The following is a 17104-nucleotide window of genomic DNA, read 5'->3' as shown; positions in this document are numbered from 1 at the left end:
GTCACATTTTATCTCAGGCATGTCACGAATACTGAAATCTGGGCTGACTGTACTGACCACAGCCTCTATGACTTCAGCACCACTGTGTCCTTACACAAGAGGCCGACTGGCCCACAGATCTTGAAACCTCTCCTTACTGTCACTTCTTGAAGCCTGTTTGCTGCTGTAGGAAACACATTTTATGGAACTGTCAGCTGACTTAGCAATGTTCTGTTCACTCTTTGACACACCCTGCTAATTTCACCCTGCACCCCAGCAGCCTCATCAGTGCTACCTATTGTTGGGTCCACAGTTGAACATTTTCCTTAAATAATGGACTTTATCATTAGCAAAATTTTCCATGGATTCTGTAATTTGTTTGGTTAATGATTGGCATGCTGTGACAATTCCACCTGGAATTTTGGCTTCAACACCTCTGAGTCGGTGTCCATAGAAACTCCACAAGCTTTGAGATTGGTCTATTGTACACGCTGTGGTCATGCCCCCGAGCCACGTGCTCCCCTGTATGTCCATCAAAGTTAACACTTCTCTGTTTTAGCCATGTTGCCCACTACATGAATCACCTCAGAAATGCCACCAACATTTCACTTGGACACAAAGGCACGTTGAGTTGTGCATAAGTTTGAAATAACTTACTTTAGTTGCTCCTTAGCGCTACAAACACACAAACACAGGCGTAAGAGTTCAGTGCGGCTGCACTCTGCAGGCTGTCCGTGCTCTAAAGAACTCTGGTTAACACACTATCCATTCACTCGACATCCTCATGAATACATTCAACCTGCCAATATTCTGCACATCGACACATCTAGTGATATTAATAAGACAACACGTGCTTACGCTCTTTATGTCCTGGTTAACAATTTGCTAGGTGGAGCAGTTTGACACGACAGGTTCATGTCACTTTTTCCCAATTAGAGAAAAGATTGAGACAAGATGGTGCCGGTGTGTGAGGCTGCTCGTCTGTCATTGCCAAGTTTGTTCCTGTTTATATTATTTCTAACTTGTGTCATCCATGAAACAAAGTCTCTGCTGAGGTATGATTGCCAGACACTACTGGACCTCCAGCCTGTGGTCCATAATATTGTGTCATTTGGAGCTAGTGGGCAGCAACCTGTTAAGTCTAATTGTTGAATGTTGTCATTGTGTTTCTTAAATTTGTAAGGTCTTAGTTCAATCTATAGGATCAAGACATTCCTTTGTCTCTGACCACCTCTCCAGCCACTTTGTGCTGGGGGAGGTTTTATTGCAGATACATTTTATCTGGAAGATCTGATTCTTGTGTGGTAAGCTTCCGGCCCTTTTGTGGCTTCACTGTGTTGTTCATGGTGAACCAATACATTGAACATTGAACCATATATTGGGTGTTGGGGAGATTACCATTTTATGACTAAGGATGTTGTTAGAAACAGTTGGAAGTCACGCACACAGAGAGACACACATTCTCACACACTCACTCAAACACACACACACGTTCTTGCTCATGCATACAGGTGCTTACACATACACATACATAGTGCCTTGTCTTAGAACCATTGGGGGGTTTTACGGAGGGAGGTGCTTGTGCTGTGATGTGTACTGTAACTGTCATGTCAATAAAAAGGCTACGAGGACAGCTGCTTTTTGAGGGATTTAGGCTTCAAGAGCTGATTCTTGACCAAAGCCTCTCCCTCGTTAGCGAGTTAAATAACCGGTTGAAGATGTTCTGTTATGTCTTGCGTTCTTCATAAGGAATAAGTCTCTAAACTAGCGGGGCGTGTGGAAACACAGACCCAACAAACCCCTGCCCCCAGTTTTATCGGCAATCCCGGGTTACCTGTACAAAAAAAAGAAAAGTCTGTAACTACTGTGTTACTAAGCCTCATGACTGCTACATTTCTGCTAGTTGTCACAGGCTGGGTCTCTGACCCAGCGCTCTGAGTTCATTTTGTATTTGTCTCATTTTAGATATGTGATTAGTTTGTGTCATTCCTATTTAGCTTTAGTTAAGGAAAGGCAGTTATTATTTATTGTTTCCTTGGTTTCTATGTTTGAGTTCTTGTATCGTTCATCACGTGTTAGTAGAGCTGGGCGATAGAACGATAACGATATGTATCGCGATATAACTTTTACTCGATAGAGAAATTAAGCTATCGCGATAGACCTCGCCGCTCTTGTCCTCTAAAAAAAAAAAAAAAAAAAAAAAAAAAGGTCAGCCAATCCAAATTCAGTAGCGCAGAGCCGAACCAATCACAGCCGCAGCGTCACGTCGCGTGACTTGTTACGTACAGCACAAGTGCCAAGCCGCACGTGTGTTTGTTTGGGAAGCAGCCAGCGCATAATGGAGGAAATGAGTGTGCCGACTAGAAAAATCAACCGAGCGTGACCGAAGAGAAAACAGATGATGGTTCCAATGCCGAAGAGATTGTCGAACGGAAGAGCCATAGAAGTTCCGTAGTGTGAAGGTATTTCGGCTATTTCAAGTCTGACAAAAAAACTGTTTGAAAAGCTCAGCTATACAACAAGGAGAGATTGAGAATTTCCTTTTAGTTCTCAGTTTATTTGATATTGACAAAAGTTAGTGAGTTTTGTCTGTTCTTCTGTAAAACAAACTAAGATTTATTTTTAGAATTAATATTTTGTTTCTAAGTGGAATTGACAATTTAGTCTGTTTCGTTTGTTCTATTTTGAAACTTAAACGCTTTAGCGGCTGCCTTTTGTGTAGTTTGCAATATTTGCCTTTATTTATCTGAAAAAGTCTCATGTTCCTTAAGTACATCTACCCTGTTGAACTTATTATGGGAAATAAATATTTAAAAACAAGCTGCTGATTATTTCACATTTTACTTGTGAGCAACGGCACATTTAAATCTTACAAATATAGTTATTTGGCTTATATCGTGATAGATATCGTTATCGCCTGAAATGAAAAAAACATATCGTGATATGAAAAAATCTCATATCGCCCAGCTCTACGTGTTAGGTCTGTTAAGCTTGTGTTGTCATGTCTAGTTTCAGTGTTTCCTGTTTTATTCTGAAGGAGTCGTGTGCTCTTTGTTCATTGTATTTAGTTTCACTTCCCCTGTCCTGTCATTAGGTTCATGTCAGTCAGCTGTTCCTCCATGTGTTCCCACTTCCCCTAATCACCTCCTGTGTATTTAAGTCCTGTGTTTTCAGTGTGTCATTGTCAGATCGTCTGCTTTGTTTGCAAGCCAAGAAGTTGCGTCAAGTTTCCTCATGTCAAGTCTCCTCATGTTAAGTCCATGTTCCTGTTGTAGGTTTTTAAGTTAATTTAGCTCACCCAATTTAGTTTATTGTTAGCCTTGCATTTTGCCTTTTGTTTACAGTTATTTTGCCAGCCTCAATAAATGGCTCGTTTTCTGTTATTCAAGTTATGTTTCACATTTTGTTTCCGTCTGCATTTGGGTCCACCCTTCACTCTACACACAGTCAGCCCTGCTGATTGTGACACTAGTCAGACTCACCTAATGAGATGGCGGGAACAGTTTCTTTTTGGCGAGGTGTCTGATGTCAGCTGGCTGTGATGATGATGATCCTGCTCGAAGCTGCTTTTCCAAGTTTGGGTCAGTTAGTCTTGAGCAGAAGCGGCTCTTTACAAGAGTCAGTTTTGAAGAGAACTGTTCAAAGTAGTACGTTGTCCCAAACAGAGATGCAAATTATCAAACATTTTTGAAAGATTTTGAAAGATTCAATTGTTGAGAAAAACCCAACAATCATATCGTTAGCTTCATAGCATAAGTGCCTAAGTCATTGACTTAGTCAAATGACTTAGGCAATTATGCTATGAAGCTAACGATATGACCCCCTATGAGCAAGCACTTTGGCGACAGTGGGAAGGAAAAAGTCCCTTTTAACAGGAAGAAACCTCCGGCAGAACCAGGTCCAGGGAGGGGCGGGGCCATCTGCTGCGACCAGTTGGGGTGAGGGAAAGAAGACAGGATGAAAGACATTCTGTGGAAGGCACGATCTGATATCCTCATGTTGGTGTCGTTCCCAGATCATCATACTAAATGTTGTTCCAGGATCAACATTGCAAGTGACCAATCAGAATGTTGTGACGTCATACTTTTGCGACTTCAGGAAAAACCGGCGTAAAACAAAAAACTGTTCTTAAGCTGCGAGAAACCGCCTCTGTCCGCCGATCAACGGACCCTAACCCTAACCGTAACCCTTTAATAAACAGTAAGCAGAATTGATATTGTCCTTGCAACATTGGAATTTCATAAATGCACGAATGGCTTGGCGCGCAAAAGAATAATGTCACAACAATGTGATTGGTCACTTGCAATGTTGAACCTGGAACAACATTTTCATGATGGTCTGGGAACAACACCAACACGAGGATATCAGATCATCCCTGTGGAAGAGAGCCAGAGATTAATAAAAAGTGTAATTCAGTGCAGAGAGGTCTATTAACACATGTTGGGTGAGAAAGGTGGCTGAAAAGGAAATACTGAATGCATCATGGGAATCCCCCCTTTTTTTTCACAAACACACATTCAAATGCAATAAGTATACACGTTTTTCATATAAATTTCATCCATAACTTAATTATTTTCTGTAGCCCACATAATTAAACACTTTAGTTACATAAAACATGTGATTTTATGTACTGTATGGCTTGTATAATAAATAGATATGTAGCCCAATAAGTATAAAATCCAGAAAGCTACACAACATGGGGCGGTTCATTTACAAACACAAATCTAACTTAAGTTTCACACTGTTTTTTGTTAGAAAAAAAATCAAATTGTTACATGCTTAAATTACACAAAATGTCAGAAATCTGCACTGTCATGAACAAAGATCTGTGTTGAAGTCCAATCTTTCAACAAGGGCTGAAAGACTCAGCGTGGCTGCAGCTTGTTGCTATGTCAGCTTAAATCAGTCATGTGATTTGGAGGTGCAGCGAGTCCGTGGACCCCAGAGGGTTAATAGCACTCACCTTCATTCCATTTCCACAGTGCAACGACCAACCACCTGTGTGAAATCTGAAATTCCCATGGTGTTGTTCAAAATGTGCTCTGGCACAATCATAAGCATCGCTTGCTACTGAAAACTAGAAAAGAAGACTGTCTGTGATATGGGCTGAACCATTTGTTAATGGAGGAGGGGGGTGGAACACTATGCGATATATTCAGTTTTAGCATTTATATTCACTGTTAACTGTAACTACGCTCAAAGTGCTAATGCTATGTTATTTTAACAAACAACACTGTCATATGCAAAACTATGGTGGCACTTGGGGTGGCAAGAGATCATTTTAGGGTGGCACTTGCCACCCCATGCCACCCTTCTAGATCCGCCCCTGTGTATCAGGCACGCATGGCGAGCTGTGGGTGTATGGTGGTATTGTACCAGGACAGGATTTCACCATATTACCCCCTCACCCCTTCCTATACACACCCCAAAAACCTACCCTGTGCAACAGTTGACTGGGAGAATTGGTCAGTTATTTTATAAGTATTCTGACACCACCAAGGAAGCTGTGCACGCCACTCGCTCATGTTACAGCCACCAGAGCTGGACACAGAGCTGGCCGCTCTGAGTTATTTAATGTTAAACTAGCTCGTGTTAAACTGGTGGAAGGTTCCTCACTGAAATGTCTGCCACCTAAAGTTAAAAATAAACTGGCAGCATTTAGGTTTTTCTCCTCTTCCTCTTTTTTCTTCATTCTTTCTGCTTTTCAATTTTCATTCTTGTTCCTAGCTGCCATTCACTTAAACAGAACTATGAATGCCACTTGAACTGTAAGAGGCACGAGTGGGGTCCTTTCAGGGAGGCCAGGTCTCTGCTGTCAGAGACCTGCTGGCACTAGTCTGGGCCCCAAGCAACTGTCTGGTGGTTGACCACAATCCACTGTCTCTCTCACACTCACAGACTCTCTCTCCTCTGTCATGCTGTCACGCATTTCCTGCACTCACATACAGTGGTAAGTGTCAGTGGCGAGAGAGGACCGGTCTTACCTCCAGAGAAAACACGTGGAAATCGAGGGACAAGGAAAAAAGTGGAAGGAAAATGGAAACCTATGTCACTGCACTCACTTTTGGGATTTTCATGCTCAGTAAGAGACACTTCTTTGCTTGGTGGCTAATTAACTCTGCTGGTGCCCTTTTATTTAAAAAAAGGAAGAAAAGAAAAAGTGTGTTTTATAAAAAAAAAACTTTTGCAACTATCGTTATCACTGTGCATTATTTACCTGCTCTGTCTTATACATCTTTATCAGTTCATTTTGCCATTGTAGCTAAACAAGTGCTAAACAGTTTAAGTACTCGCAGGCATTTTTGGTAAATCACTGCAACAGTGTTGGGCAGGCGGTCGTTTGACACGAAGCCAAATATTAATCCCCGTTTTGAAGTCTGCCAATTTAATATTTCATTTTTGTCTGAGGGTGGACTATCTTTTTTAAAAAAAATAATTATTTAAACAAAAAATAGTGCATTTAACATCCAATTGATTTGTAACTTTTTGAGTGAAACAGAGGTTTTGGTTGGTATGTTGGATTAAGCCGAATTGAAAAGTCAATCAAAGAGATTGAAAATAAATGTCTCTCAGTCTCTGTCCAGTTCAGCTTCTCATTAGTCCGAGCGAACTGTACTCCCACTAAGACCAGTTAGCCAACATGAGTTGACATGGTCCCATTAACCTGCTGAGAAGTGATGGCCCGGCCATAAAGATGAGCTGTATTATTATGATCTGGCTCGGCCAGTTCCCTGGTTTCCCTGGTTTTCTCCACAGGGACAAACCAGGACCTGTTCACTGGCATACCTGAATATATGCCCTATAGGAACTGTCCCATTACACATCACATTAGTACTCTGGGAGAGGAGGAAGCCTCTTTAATGTACTTCCCCTTTTACTGTGACCACCAGACTTTCATTTTCCTATCCTGTAACGAGCCATAAAGCGTCTGCATTTTTTCCCTTTTTAACGGTTTCTGTTTTGATATTTTTGAGTGCACCTCCAAAATGTTTTAGTGGTTTTATTTCTTTAAAAAAAAAAAGGTGCTGCAATTTTGGGATTTGTGTTTGTTCGTTGTTGCAAATCCATCAATTACAAACAAGTGGACACTTAAAATATCTTTTGAAGGTGAAGTTCAGAAACCCTGAGTGGACTGTTGGAGCTGCATCTGAGTTCTTTGACCTGGTATTACAAATGTGTGAATTTTTTTCACTTTCAAATTTTGTTTTAAAATACTTTGAATTAAATCAGAAAGATGTTGGTGGTTGGTCACATGATAGTAACTTGCATTAGTTGCATATTAGCTTTCTTGAGACCAACATGTCAACTATCCATCCCTAATGTGAAGATAAAGACAGCTTAAACTGTAGACTACTGCTGACAGACGGTGAAGGGAAACATAATGTGGCTTTTATGAAGTTTTGTCACTTATGAAACAGAAAACACTCAGCAGGCTGACTCATACATGCACATCGTGCTTTTTCTTGATGTTGTGGCCAGATTTCTGTTTTACATTTAAAAATAGAAGATTTCTTCTTGCTCTGTAAAAATGCTTCCTCGTTTGTAGACCTCTGCTGACTGCTGAAGCTTAATAATTTCTAACATTAATAATAATAATACGTTTTATTTGAGGGCACCTTTCTAAAACCCAAGGTCACACACAAAGAGAAAAAGACGTCACTAAAACATCCGATTAAAATAGATTCTAATAAATGAAAATATAAGAAACAGCAAAATACAACCACAAACAACAAATAATTTTGAAAAAAACAACAACAACAATAACAAGATTTGACAGCAAGTAAAATCTGTATTAAAGCAAGTTTGCAATTTCTGAAACCTGTTACATAAAGTCTGTAGATGTAAGAGTAGTTTTTATTCTGGGGAAACCTGGATGAGTACACTCCATCTGAGGTCTCCTACATCAAGCACTCCACGAACACCATCGCCACCGACAAATGCATCTGGGGATCTGCCAAACTAAAAACCCGGGCTGATGAGGAGATTTGCCTGCACAGGATGACCCCAGAAAGTCATCAGCACAGTGCTCTCCTCTTCTTAGAGGAGCTCTACAGGTCTCACTGCCACAGTAAAGCCTGGAGGACGCATTTCACCCAGCACCTCACCTGTTTCAAGTGTTACCTCAGCAAGGTGGCACATGAGACAAAGGCCTGTTTATTTCACCTTCGGTGATGTCGCATTTCTAAGGAAAGTGCCAGTGCCAGAACAGCTATTTCTGCTATTGAGCCTTGTTTGGTGTCTCTTTTGTTGTGGAAACATGTGGAACAACCACACACAGCCACAACAGCCTGGCTGCTCCTCCTCATGCTGGTCTGGATGCCAGGTGTGGTCACACACTGACCAAGCTTGGCTTCCTGTTCTTCAGCCAGGATTTGTTGCAAGTCAGCCAGTGTGGCTTTCACCTGACTGTCCATGATTAAAACATTGAAGTGTCATTGTCAAACATGTCATTACCTTATTCAAGCTGCTACAGGCCCAGCAAACTTCAATATGACCTCAATGGTCTGTTGTACTGAGGGGCAAATGTATATAAATACAGCGTATTCTTCATGTAAATTCTATTTTTGCTTCATATACAGAAGGATTTTCTTTCATCTTAGAGGTTTCAGAACCCAAACTCAGCCTCCACACATAATTTTTTCTGTTATAGACTTTTAATCTTTTAAAATGTTTTCTCTGTCCTTCAAGGTGGGTGCTCGGCCCGTGTGGTGACGGTGCCTCCTGGTCCATTAATCCGGGTGGAGGGCCAGCCAGTCTCCATCAGATGTGATGTCAAAGAATACACAGGGCCTAGGGAGCAGGTCATTTTCCCAACACACACACACACACACACGCACACACACACACACAGATCAGTCTTGAAGTTCTGTCTGACAGATGGGTTACACTTTGAAATGATGCAAATGGCCACCCTGTGCAGTGGTTTCTACTGTCACAAATATAGTTAGTGAATTATTATTATTTTAGTTTCTTCCTCAAACTGTTGAACATCGTCTACATTGTCGAACGTGCCTCAAAAATGAACTAATAGTGGATTTGTTGTGAGCTTATTTTCAGTTATAGAAGTCAAGAATGTCATGTGTGAGACTTTGGTCCCTCACATAAATTTTTATTATTTTTATTATTATTATTGTTTTGGGTTTTTTTAGAAAACATATGCTCCTCTTCTTCAAGTCTGAATGTTGTTAAAAGTTTGCCGTAATATAACATTCACATCGTCTTTGTTCCTCTCTTTTCCTGCAGGATTTTGAATGGAATATGTTAAAGGATGCGAAAGGGCAGAAGACAAAGATAATCTCCTCTTTCGACTCTCGCTACTCCGACCAGTCTTACAGCAAGCGCGTGGCGTCTGGCGACATATCGGTGGTGCGTTTCCAAGACAATGAGGTGGAGCTGAAGATTGCTGAGGTGAAGTTGACGGATGCTGGCTTCTACGAGTGTCAAACACCGAGCACCGACTACGTCATCAGTGGAAATTATATGGCTCAGGTCCAACTCACTGGTATGAAAGTGTGTGTATATTTAACCATTCTGACCTATTAATACAGAGGTTTAAATCCTGAACAAATGTTAAATTTAACAAATGTCTGATCAAAAAAATAAAAACCTTTAAATCCAGGCACTCATACAGTACATATCTAAGCATACTAGCTTTCTTTGGAAGCCATAAATTATTTCTATTTGCACATAATAATAAAAAACAAAAAATGTTACTGTAAAGTGTCATATACCAATATTATTTGAAGAACTGACGGGTTTCTTTGAGCCATAGTACAAAGCTCTGCTGTGCAATGATGTACTTTACCTTGTAACACTCAAACCTTGTAAAATCAAGTTAAAACTGAGGAGATAGCTTCCAGTTTATACACAGTATCAAAGCATTGTCAAGCGTTTGAGCTGTCCCTATAGAAACTGACTTAATGCTCACAAAGGGGGTTTCCCCTCACCATAATCCACCAGAACTAATACAAAGCAATATCCACGTGCACTCCAGTGAAATGGCCCGATAAGGTCCAGGCCCATGTGCTCAAATGGGACATCCATTAATGGTAAAGGGCACAAAGGCCCTTTTTGTATGACTGGCTTAACCAGCTGACACTCTGGGCAGGGCAAGCGCTATTGGTGCACATCTGCCCGGCCAATAAAATTGAGCCATTATTCAATCTAGAGTTTTGTCATACCCAATGTGATTGGCCACTGGGTTGTAATGAACCACCTGGAAAATCATTTCCCGGCGACTTCAAGGCACCGACAACTGGATGTGTTCCTCCTCTGTGCGAGTGTCTAATCAATACAAAATGCAGAAATGTCAGCGCTGCTTCAGGGTGCACCATCTGACCATCAATTCTTCTCACCTGGTTGAAGGCTGAGTGTAGGGTGTCAACACAAGACAGCTCCAGTAGAAAATCTTCTGTGGAGTGAATTCCAGGGCCTTCTCCTTCCCAGAGCTGATGTCGGATGACCCCGTATCACCGCTTAGCGCAGGGCAGACCCCGCATGTCCCTATCGGCCGTCAATGCACCCGGACACACTGCCCTATTAATCTACTATTAATCTAATGTAGCTTGCCAGTGTGTGAATGGGTGAATGACTGAATGTAGTGTGAAGCGCTTTGGGGTCCTTAGGGACTAGAAAAGCGCTATACAAATGCAGGCCATTTACCATTTACTGAACCCGGGCCAATCTGGCGTGCGTCAGGCGTCGGGAGCAGCCAGAAAACCTATTCCTCAGCCAGCCACCAGGATGCCTCCACCATCGCCTGGAACGCCTCCAGAAAGGTTTTTTTGAAACACAAAATTAAAAAATGATATCCTAAAGTTGTGGATGTTAGACTTCAGAGGGTCCTTCACAAGGCCCCTTGGGAAAATTGATTGCCCAACCCTGCTGTAGAGGCTAGCTTGGCACGTGCTACTTTATAAAGTCAACATTTTTACTACTAGTTTTTTTTTCTTTTTATAAGATTGTTTGTGTGTGAAAATTTTTTTTGTTTTGTTTTCCCGTCAGTCATTCCTAACACGCTCAAGGTGTCCCCTAAGACCCCGCCCCCTGTCATCCTTGAGGGAAGTGACCTAACTCTCTCCTGCAACGTCACCCGGGAGCTCATCCACCCCACCTACCTGTCTGTCACCTGGTCGGTGAAGAAGGGGACGACGTCAGAGGAGATTTTGACGTTTGGTCCTCAGGGGGATGTGGTCACGGGGTCCAGGTTTGCCCAGCGTTATGCAGAAGGAGGCATCCGATTGGTCCCTGGCAGGAACGGAGTGTTTGAACTGGTGATTTCCAGAATGACGATGTCCGATGAAGGAAATTATGAATGCAAAGGGACGGAGTGGACATATGAAAGAGGAAGAAATTGGATAAAAATCATGGAGAGTACCAAAGAGATGGGAACCGTTGCAGTTACTCCTACAAGTAAGAGGACACATGTATGAAGCACTGGTTACACCATTAAAGGCACCATTGCTGCTTTTCTGTTTGAATTACATTTTTCAGACCAATTCTACCAAATTATATGAATACTGGTAATATTACAATTACTATATATTGGAAATAAGCTTCATCACAATTATACATGACCTGCTTGAATGAATTATGATAATGTTTTGGGGGTTTTTTTTTTCGCCTGTCCCGTTTGGTTCTTTTGCCGTCAGAATTATTGTCTAAAGGCAAAGAAAGTTGCCCAACGGATTTACTTTACCAAATGGACCATCCCAGCCTTGCCGTATTGGTCTATTTGATTCACCTTTGCTTTTATTGTTTATTTTATTTTCAGTTGCTGAACATGGGACAGACTTGACTGGGGAAAAGAAACGGGAGAAAGAAAGAGGTAAAGAAAAGGAGCGGGGTGTTCAATTTGGTAAAGTAAATCCGTTGGGCATCTTTGTTTGCCTTTAGACAACAATTCTGATGGCAAAAGAGCCAAACGGGACAGGCAAAAAAAAAAAAAAAAGCGGGGAAGAGGGACGGTGACAAGGGGCAAAAACCAAAAAGCAACAAAACAAACAGACAAAACATACATATATCAATCACCTGGATCACTTGTTGAGAAAGAAAAAAGAGAAAACAAGCAAAGAAAAAGAGAGCAATAGAATAAACAACATAATCGCGATGATCTATGTGAATATAACAGCAAATACTAGTGATGGCCCGCTTGAAGCTGAAGCTCCGGTGCGTGTGTCAAAAAAATCAACACACTGCTTCAGAAGCACTGTGCCAAAGCTTGATTCGTTTGGCCAGAGTCACGTGATCGGTGACGTCCGAAGCTTCATTTAGAACGTAACTGCTTCGGTGTCTGATTCAATGGTTTATAAGGAAGCGAATCATTCACAGGATTTGTGGAGTGTTTTGATGGTGACAGATAGCGAACCACTAATCATTCCACTGAGAGATTTGGAGCCAGCGAGGAATAGAGGAGGTTCTGTTGTGTGGGAGAATTTTGAGTTGAGTTTGGTCAGTTGGGTGGGTTTTCCAGCTTTGTGTTCTGGCCGTTTGCTTTTGTTTTGTGCGTGTTTATTTTATCTTATAATGGGAAAAAACTTAAAATGTCAAAAAATCTGCTTTCATAGTATAAATATCATTAAATAACTTTAGAAAAACTTCCACTTGACTCTTTACATGTAATGTTATAAAAATATATATATTTTATTGTTTAATTAATCTGAAAATGTTAGTCTGCCAAATGTGCAGCAATTTAATTTATTTATTCTCTTTAGCTGGTAGTTGGTGGGGCCCAGGTAGACTGTATAACTGCATCTCTACCAGTGTCTCTGCACTCCAGCCTCCTCTGTGCCATGTGAAGGGATTTGCCTTAAGGCAGGAGAAATGATCTCCACGAAAGGAACAGGTTTGGTCACCGCACAGTGGAGAAAATTCTCTTCTTAAATAAAAATGAAAAAGAGCTACTTTAAATGCATCATGTTTTTGTTCATAAGCATTTTCCCTTTCCATTTCACAATCAATTCTACCCCCAGGTCAAAAATATGTCTAGGAAAATTTCCCTAATATATAATATTATATATATGCTCACAGCAGAAACATACTCCATAATGTGTTGTACATTATCATATGTATATTATATGTAACGTGGTATTTTTCAATTATTGTATTTACCAAGATCAAGGAGTCACAAGCAAAGAAAGACCAAACCATGGCGCATGTTTAAACAAGGAAAGTTTACTGGTCAAAATTATTTATTAAACAAATAAACCACATTTTCTTAACCTCCCAAAAATAAACTTTCAAAGCAACACAACAGCGGCTTGTGTAATGGGACGGTCTAGCCTCCGTTGCGCTGATACTGTTGTTTGTCAATAAAGTGAAAAAAAAAAAAGCCTCTGTTGCGCTGCCCAGGTTGCCTAGCAACCATGATACTAACCACTGGAAACGTGTCATAGCTTTGTTTGACAGAAATGAAGGAGAAAGTCTTCTGTTCATTTCTTTCTTTCTTTCTACATGAGCTTTGATCATTCTCTGTAAGATTGAGCTCAGCTATTGAACGGAGTATATTTTAAAGTAAAGGCTTTAAAAGCAAGTTAGTACAAACGTCACTAATGTCACATAACTTTGCCGACATGTGGCCAACAGTAATGTTTAATGCTCTTCGTTATTAAACATTTGCACATAAATAAGTGACATAATATTCAGTACTTAAAGTTTACTCTTCGGCCGCCCCTCATCCGCCATTTTTTTCTGCAAATTTATCCACACCCATCGCCGCGCTATGCATTCTGGGATATGTTGGGCCACGAAGTCTACACTGCCACGTCCTTAAAATTCAGGGAAATGAAGGACGCATTTCAGGGCCGCATTGAGCAGCCTTTGAATTGGGACAGCCTTCGGCGCGCCGCTGTGACGTAATCGGCCTTGAAATGCGTACTTTAAGGCTGCAGACCCTGAATTGGGATACAGCCTGAGAGACCTGCTGCAGAAGGGGCGGAGCTTTCATAGCTCACTGGGCCCAGGTGTTGCTCATGCAGTCTATCACGTCAATCAGCTCCTGCAGAGCAAAGCAAAGCACAAACCACACACAGATATTTATCTCCTACTTCCATGTTTTGTTTTGTCATTACTGGCTTCAGAGGCTCTTTAGCATAATGTTAACAAGTTCGAAGGACCTAGCTCGAGTATTTTTTCAGGTAAACAAAAAAAAAAAGATTAAAAAAAGTGTTTCGAAACACTTCAGTCTTTATTTTTTGTATGACACTTGGACCTGGAATTTTGCATTTTTGTTGTGTTTATTGTTTCTTTTCCCTGCAATTTGAGATGGTCACAAGGTCAGTCATGCCCCAGACCCAATTAATGTATTTCAGCAGTAAATACAGCAGGAAAAAGAAACATCTACACCAGTCTCCCTTTAACATTTCTTCAGATTTTGCTCATGCTTGCGCTTTGTTTAACCATTGACTCTGACCTCCACAGAGCCTGTAATCTTACACGACTCCACGCCGTGTTACATCGTGAGCAGCTTCCTCAGCCTTTATTGTCTCATCATCACCAGTATGTTCATCAGAGAGGAGGTGGGTCCTGTTTCTCCTTTAGTGCTGAAAGGATTCTGAGTGAATTCTGGTATTTAAAGGAGGAAAGACAGTCAGACTGGGTGTTATTGATCACTTCCAAACCTACGCAACATTTTACCACATATTTATTTAACTTCCTCTTATCATAAATGTCATGCAGCACCAATGGGGGCCGGGGGGGCAGCCCCCATAATTTGTTGTCCCCCATTAGTCTGACAAGACTACGTTGGTAATAAATCTAATAAACTTGAGCACAATAAAGAGGAAGACTCCCTACAATGAGTCGAAGCATGAACTTGTTATTTATGTTATTTTTCTCTCTTTTGCCATATTTTTCTAGCAACCTGTATCTGACAGCATATTAAAGCTGTAAATTCTGTTGGTGTGCCACCCCAATATTTTTAATGGTTGATTCAGGTTTTGCTTGTTTTTAGCGTTGAGTTGTCTCTGAATCGGGACTTTTAGCTTTGACTTGTTCAGTGTGGTTTTATTTTTAATCCTATGAGCTGACTTGACTTGAAACTTGCATTGACAGAGAGATGTTGTTGGTCACAGTAACACTCCAGTAAACAGCAGACTGTTTTTGACGAAACGTATTTCACATTTTTCTGTAGTTCTTCAGCACCAAAGTAAAGACAAACCAGGACGTCAACAGTGTAAGTCACAATGAAACCCAAGCAGTAATCTGTGTGTTTGCTGTAGCTTGTTTGTTACTGCCTGTGCTCACAGGTCTTCGGAGTAAATATGTGTACTCTACAGCTAATCTGTAAGTAACTGTTAATGAGGATAATGGTGTAGACTGAAATGTGTTCTTGTGTTCAGGAACTGGAAGGTCTGGATACTGGTAATTTCTCCCTGCAGACAAGACCATGAGACAAAGGAAGAAGAGTAGGTTTGCTGTTCTTGTACAAGCTAATGTGATTGAAGTAACAGGATGAAATGTCACAACAAAATTCTTAATTATGTGTCTTTGTTGCTCTGTTTTTTGTTTTATTCCAAAGAAGTGAGCTTTATGTTTTAGTACCGACTTTATTGTGATTTACCATCCTGCAGCAGCATATTATTAAGACGACTTTTACCAGTTTTCAGGTTCTCTTAAGGTTTTTTGGTTCCTTGGGTCTTTGTGTCAAAGACATTAACTCTGTGGATTAGTTAAGATTGTGATGAAGAATTGAAGGAGCTCTCAGTTTATCAAAGGTTGAAAGAGAAACAAAAAAACACAGAACTGATTTTTATTTTAAGCCCCTCAGACGATTACACAATAAGAAACCATATTAACAGAACTATCATAAAGGATCCCTATAATGCAACATCTGTTTTCAGGGCGGAAGCCACAGGTTAGTATTGGAGTGACTGTAACCCTAATTCATATAGATTCATAGATAAATTCTTTATTGATCCTACTATAACATATTAAATTATCCTCTCCCAATCACGTCTGTCATCTTATACTTTATAATTGAATGTATCTGTAAGTAGATTTAGGGCTTTAAATATCAATGATAACATGAGTAAGATTTCTGTATTTCATGTCAAATATAACATTTACGAGAAGCTGAAACTATTCCAGAATATTAACAACAATAATTATACATAAATATTACATGTTAAAAAATATATTTTATTTCTAATCAATAGTTTGTGTACTCATCAAAGCTGCAGTTAGTCAGCTAATCAATGAATAATGAATTTGACTTGTAGAATTCAGCTGAGAGGGGCTGACTTTGACTTTGTTGAGTGCAGTACAGACATACAGCCCCAACACAGTCTGCAGTTTTATCTGTGTTTTTAATATTTAATATCCAAAGCTTGTCCAATTTGAGAAACAGCTTTCAAATCTGTGTGAAATTTCTTAAAGCTGCAGAGGAGCAAGATTTAGTAAATGAACACGGCCAGCCATGTGAATAAATTTGATGACTTTATGGAACTTTTGGAGGCAAAATAACAAACATAAACAAATTTTGAAATGCTATACGCATTTTATAAATGTAAGTAAAAATAAGGATATTAGCAATGATTAAAAACTCTTTAAACAGTTTAAAAGTTGTTTCTTTTACTATTTTTTTCTTACATTTCATTTAATTGTTAATTTTTTAATGATTCATTTATTTCATATTCAACATTTTGAGCATGAACTCTTTGCAGCTTTTAACATTTTGAAAACAAATGCTGCAGCTTTAAGTTTTTATATTGTCGGTCTTGTGTTTTATAATTTGTTTGTTTACACTTCTCAAAGTTCTTTGACCTGTCATGTTAGATGGTGCTTTAATCCAAGTTAATTTGTTCCTGTATGAATGTTTGCTTCATTATTATTATCTGTAAAACTGAGTCTTTGTTGTTGTTGTTGTTGTTGTTTTGTTTCCGGATATGAAATCTGTGATTAAAAAAACTCAGTAAAACTGGTTTGAAGTTTTGCAGATCAGCAAACAGAAGCAGATTTTGGACATTTCTGCCACCTAATGAATTTAAGGTGAAATACATCAGGGGGAAAGCTACTCAATTTTATCTTGATATAAGGAATTATATGAAGGGTAGATATGAATATGTGAATCGTAATTGCGTGATTAAACGATTTAAAGGAATATCTGCATCTACCTTTGAATGAATTT

The 17104-nt window shown here is 40.0% G+C and overlaps 1 protein-coding gene across 1 annotated transcript; it reads left to right on the top strand.

Annotated features, from left to right (window-relative positions):
• Nucleotides 1-5946: 5946 nt before the first annotated feature.
• Nucleotides 5947-17021, top strand: LOC308393260 (immunoglobulin superfamily member 8-like). The gene is made up of 8 exons (XM_080876901.1): nucleotides 5947-6061; nucleotides 8668-8780; nucleotides 9223-9481; nucleotides 10984-11391; nucleotides 11753-11806; nucleotides 14398-14495; nucleotides 15110-15151; nucleotides 15318-17021. Exons 1-8 carry the CDS (start codon nucleotides 6016-6018, stop codon nucleotides 15366-15368), a joined length of 1071 nt encoding a protein of 356 aa, XP_080733027.1. The 5' UTR covers nucleotides 5947-6015; the 3' UTR covers nucleotides 15369-17021.
• The last annotated feature ends 83 nt before the right edge of the window (nucleotides 17022-17104 follow it).

This window comes from Rhamphochromis sp. 'chilingali', assembly GCF_963969265.1.
Source record: "Rhamphochromis sp. 'chilingali' genome assembly, chromosome: 3".
Lineage (NCBI taxonomy): Eukaryota > Metazoa > Chordata > Actinopteri > Cichliformes > Cichlidae > Rhamphochromis > Rhamphochromis sp. 'chilingali'.
Note: the sequence above shows the minus strand (reverse complement) of the source record. Positions and strands in the feature narration are given on the sequence as shown.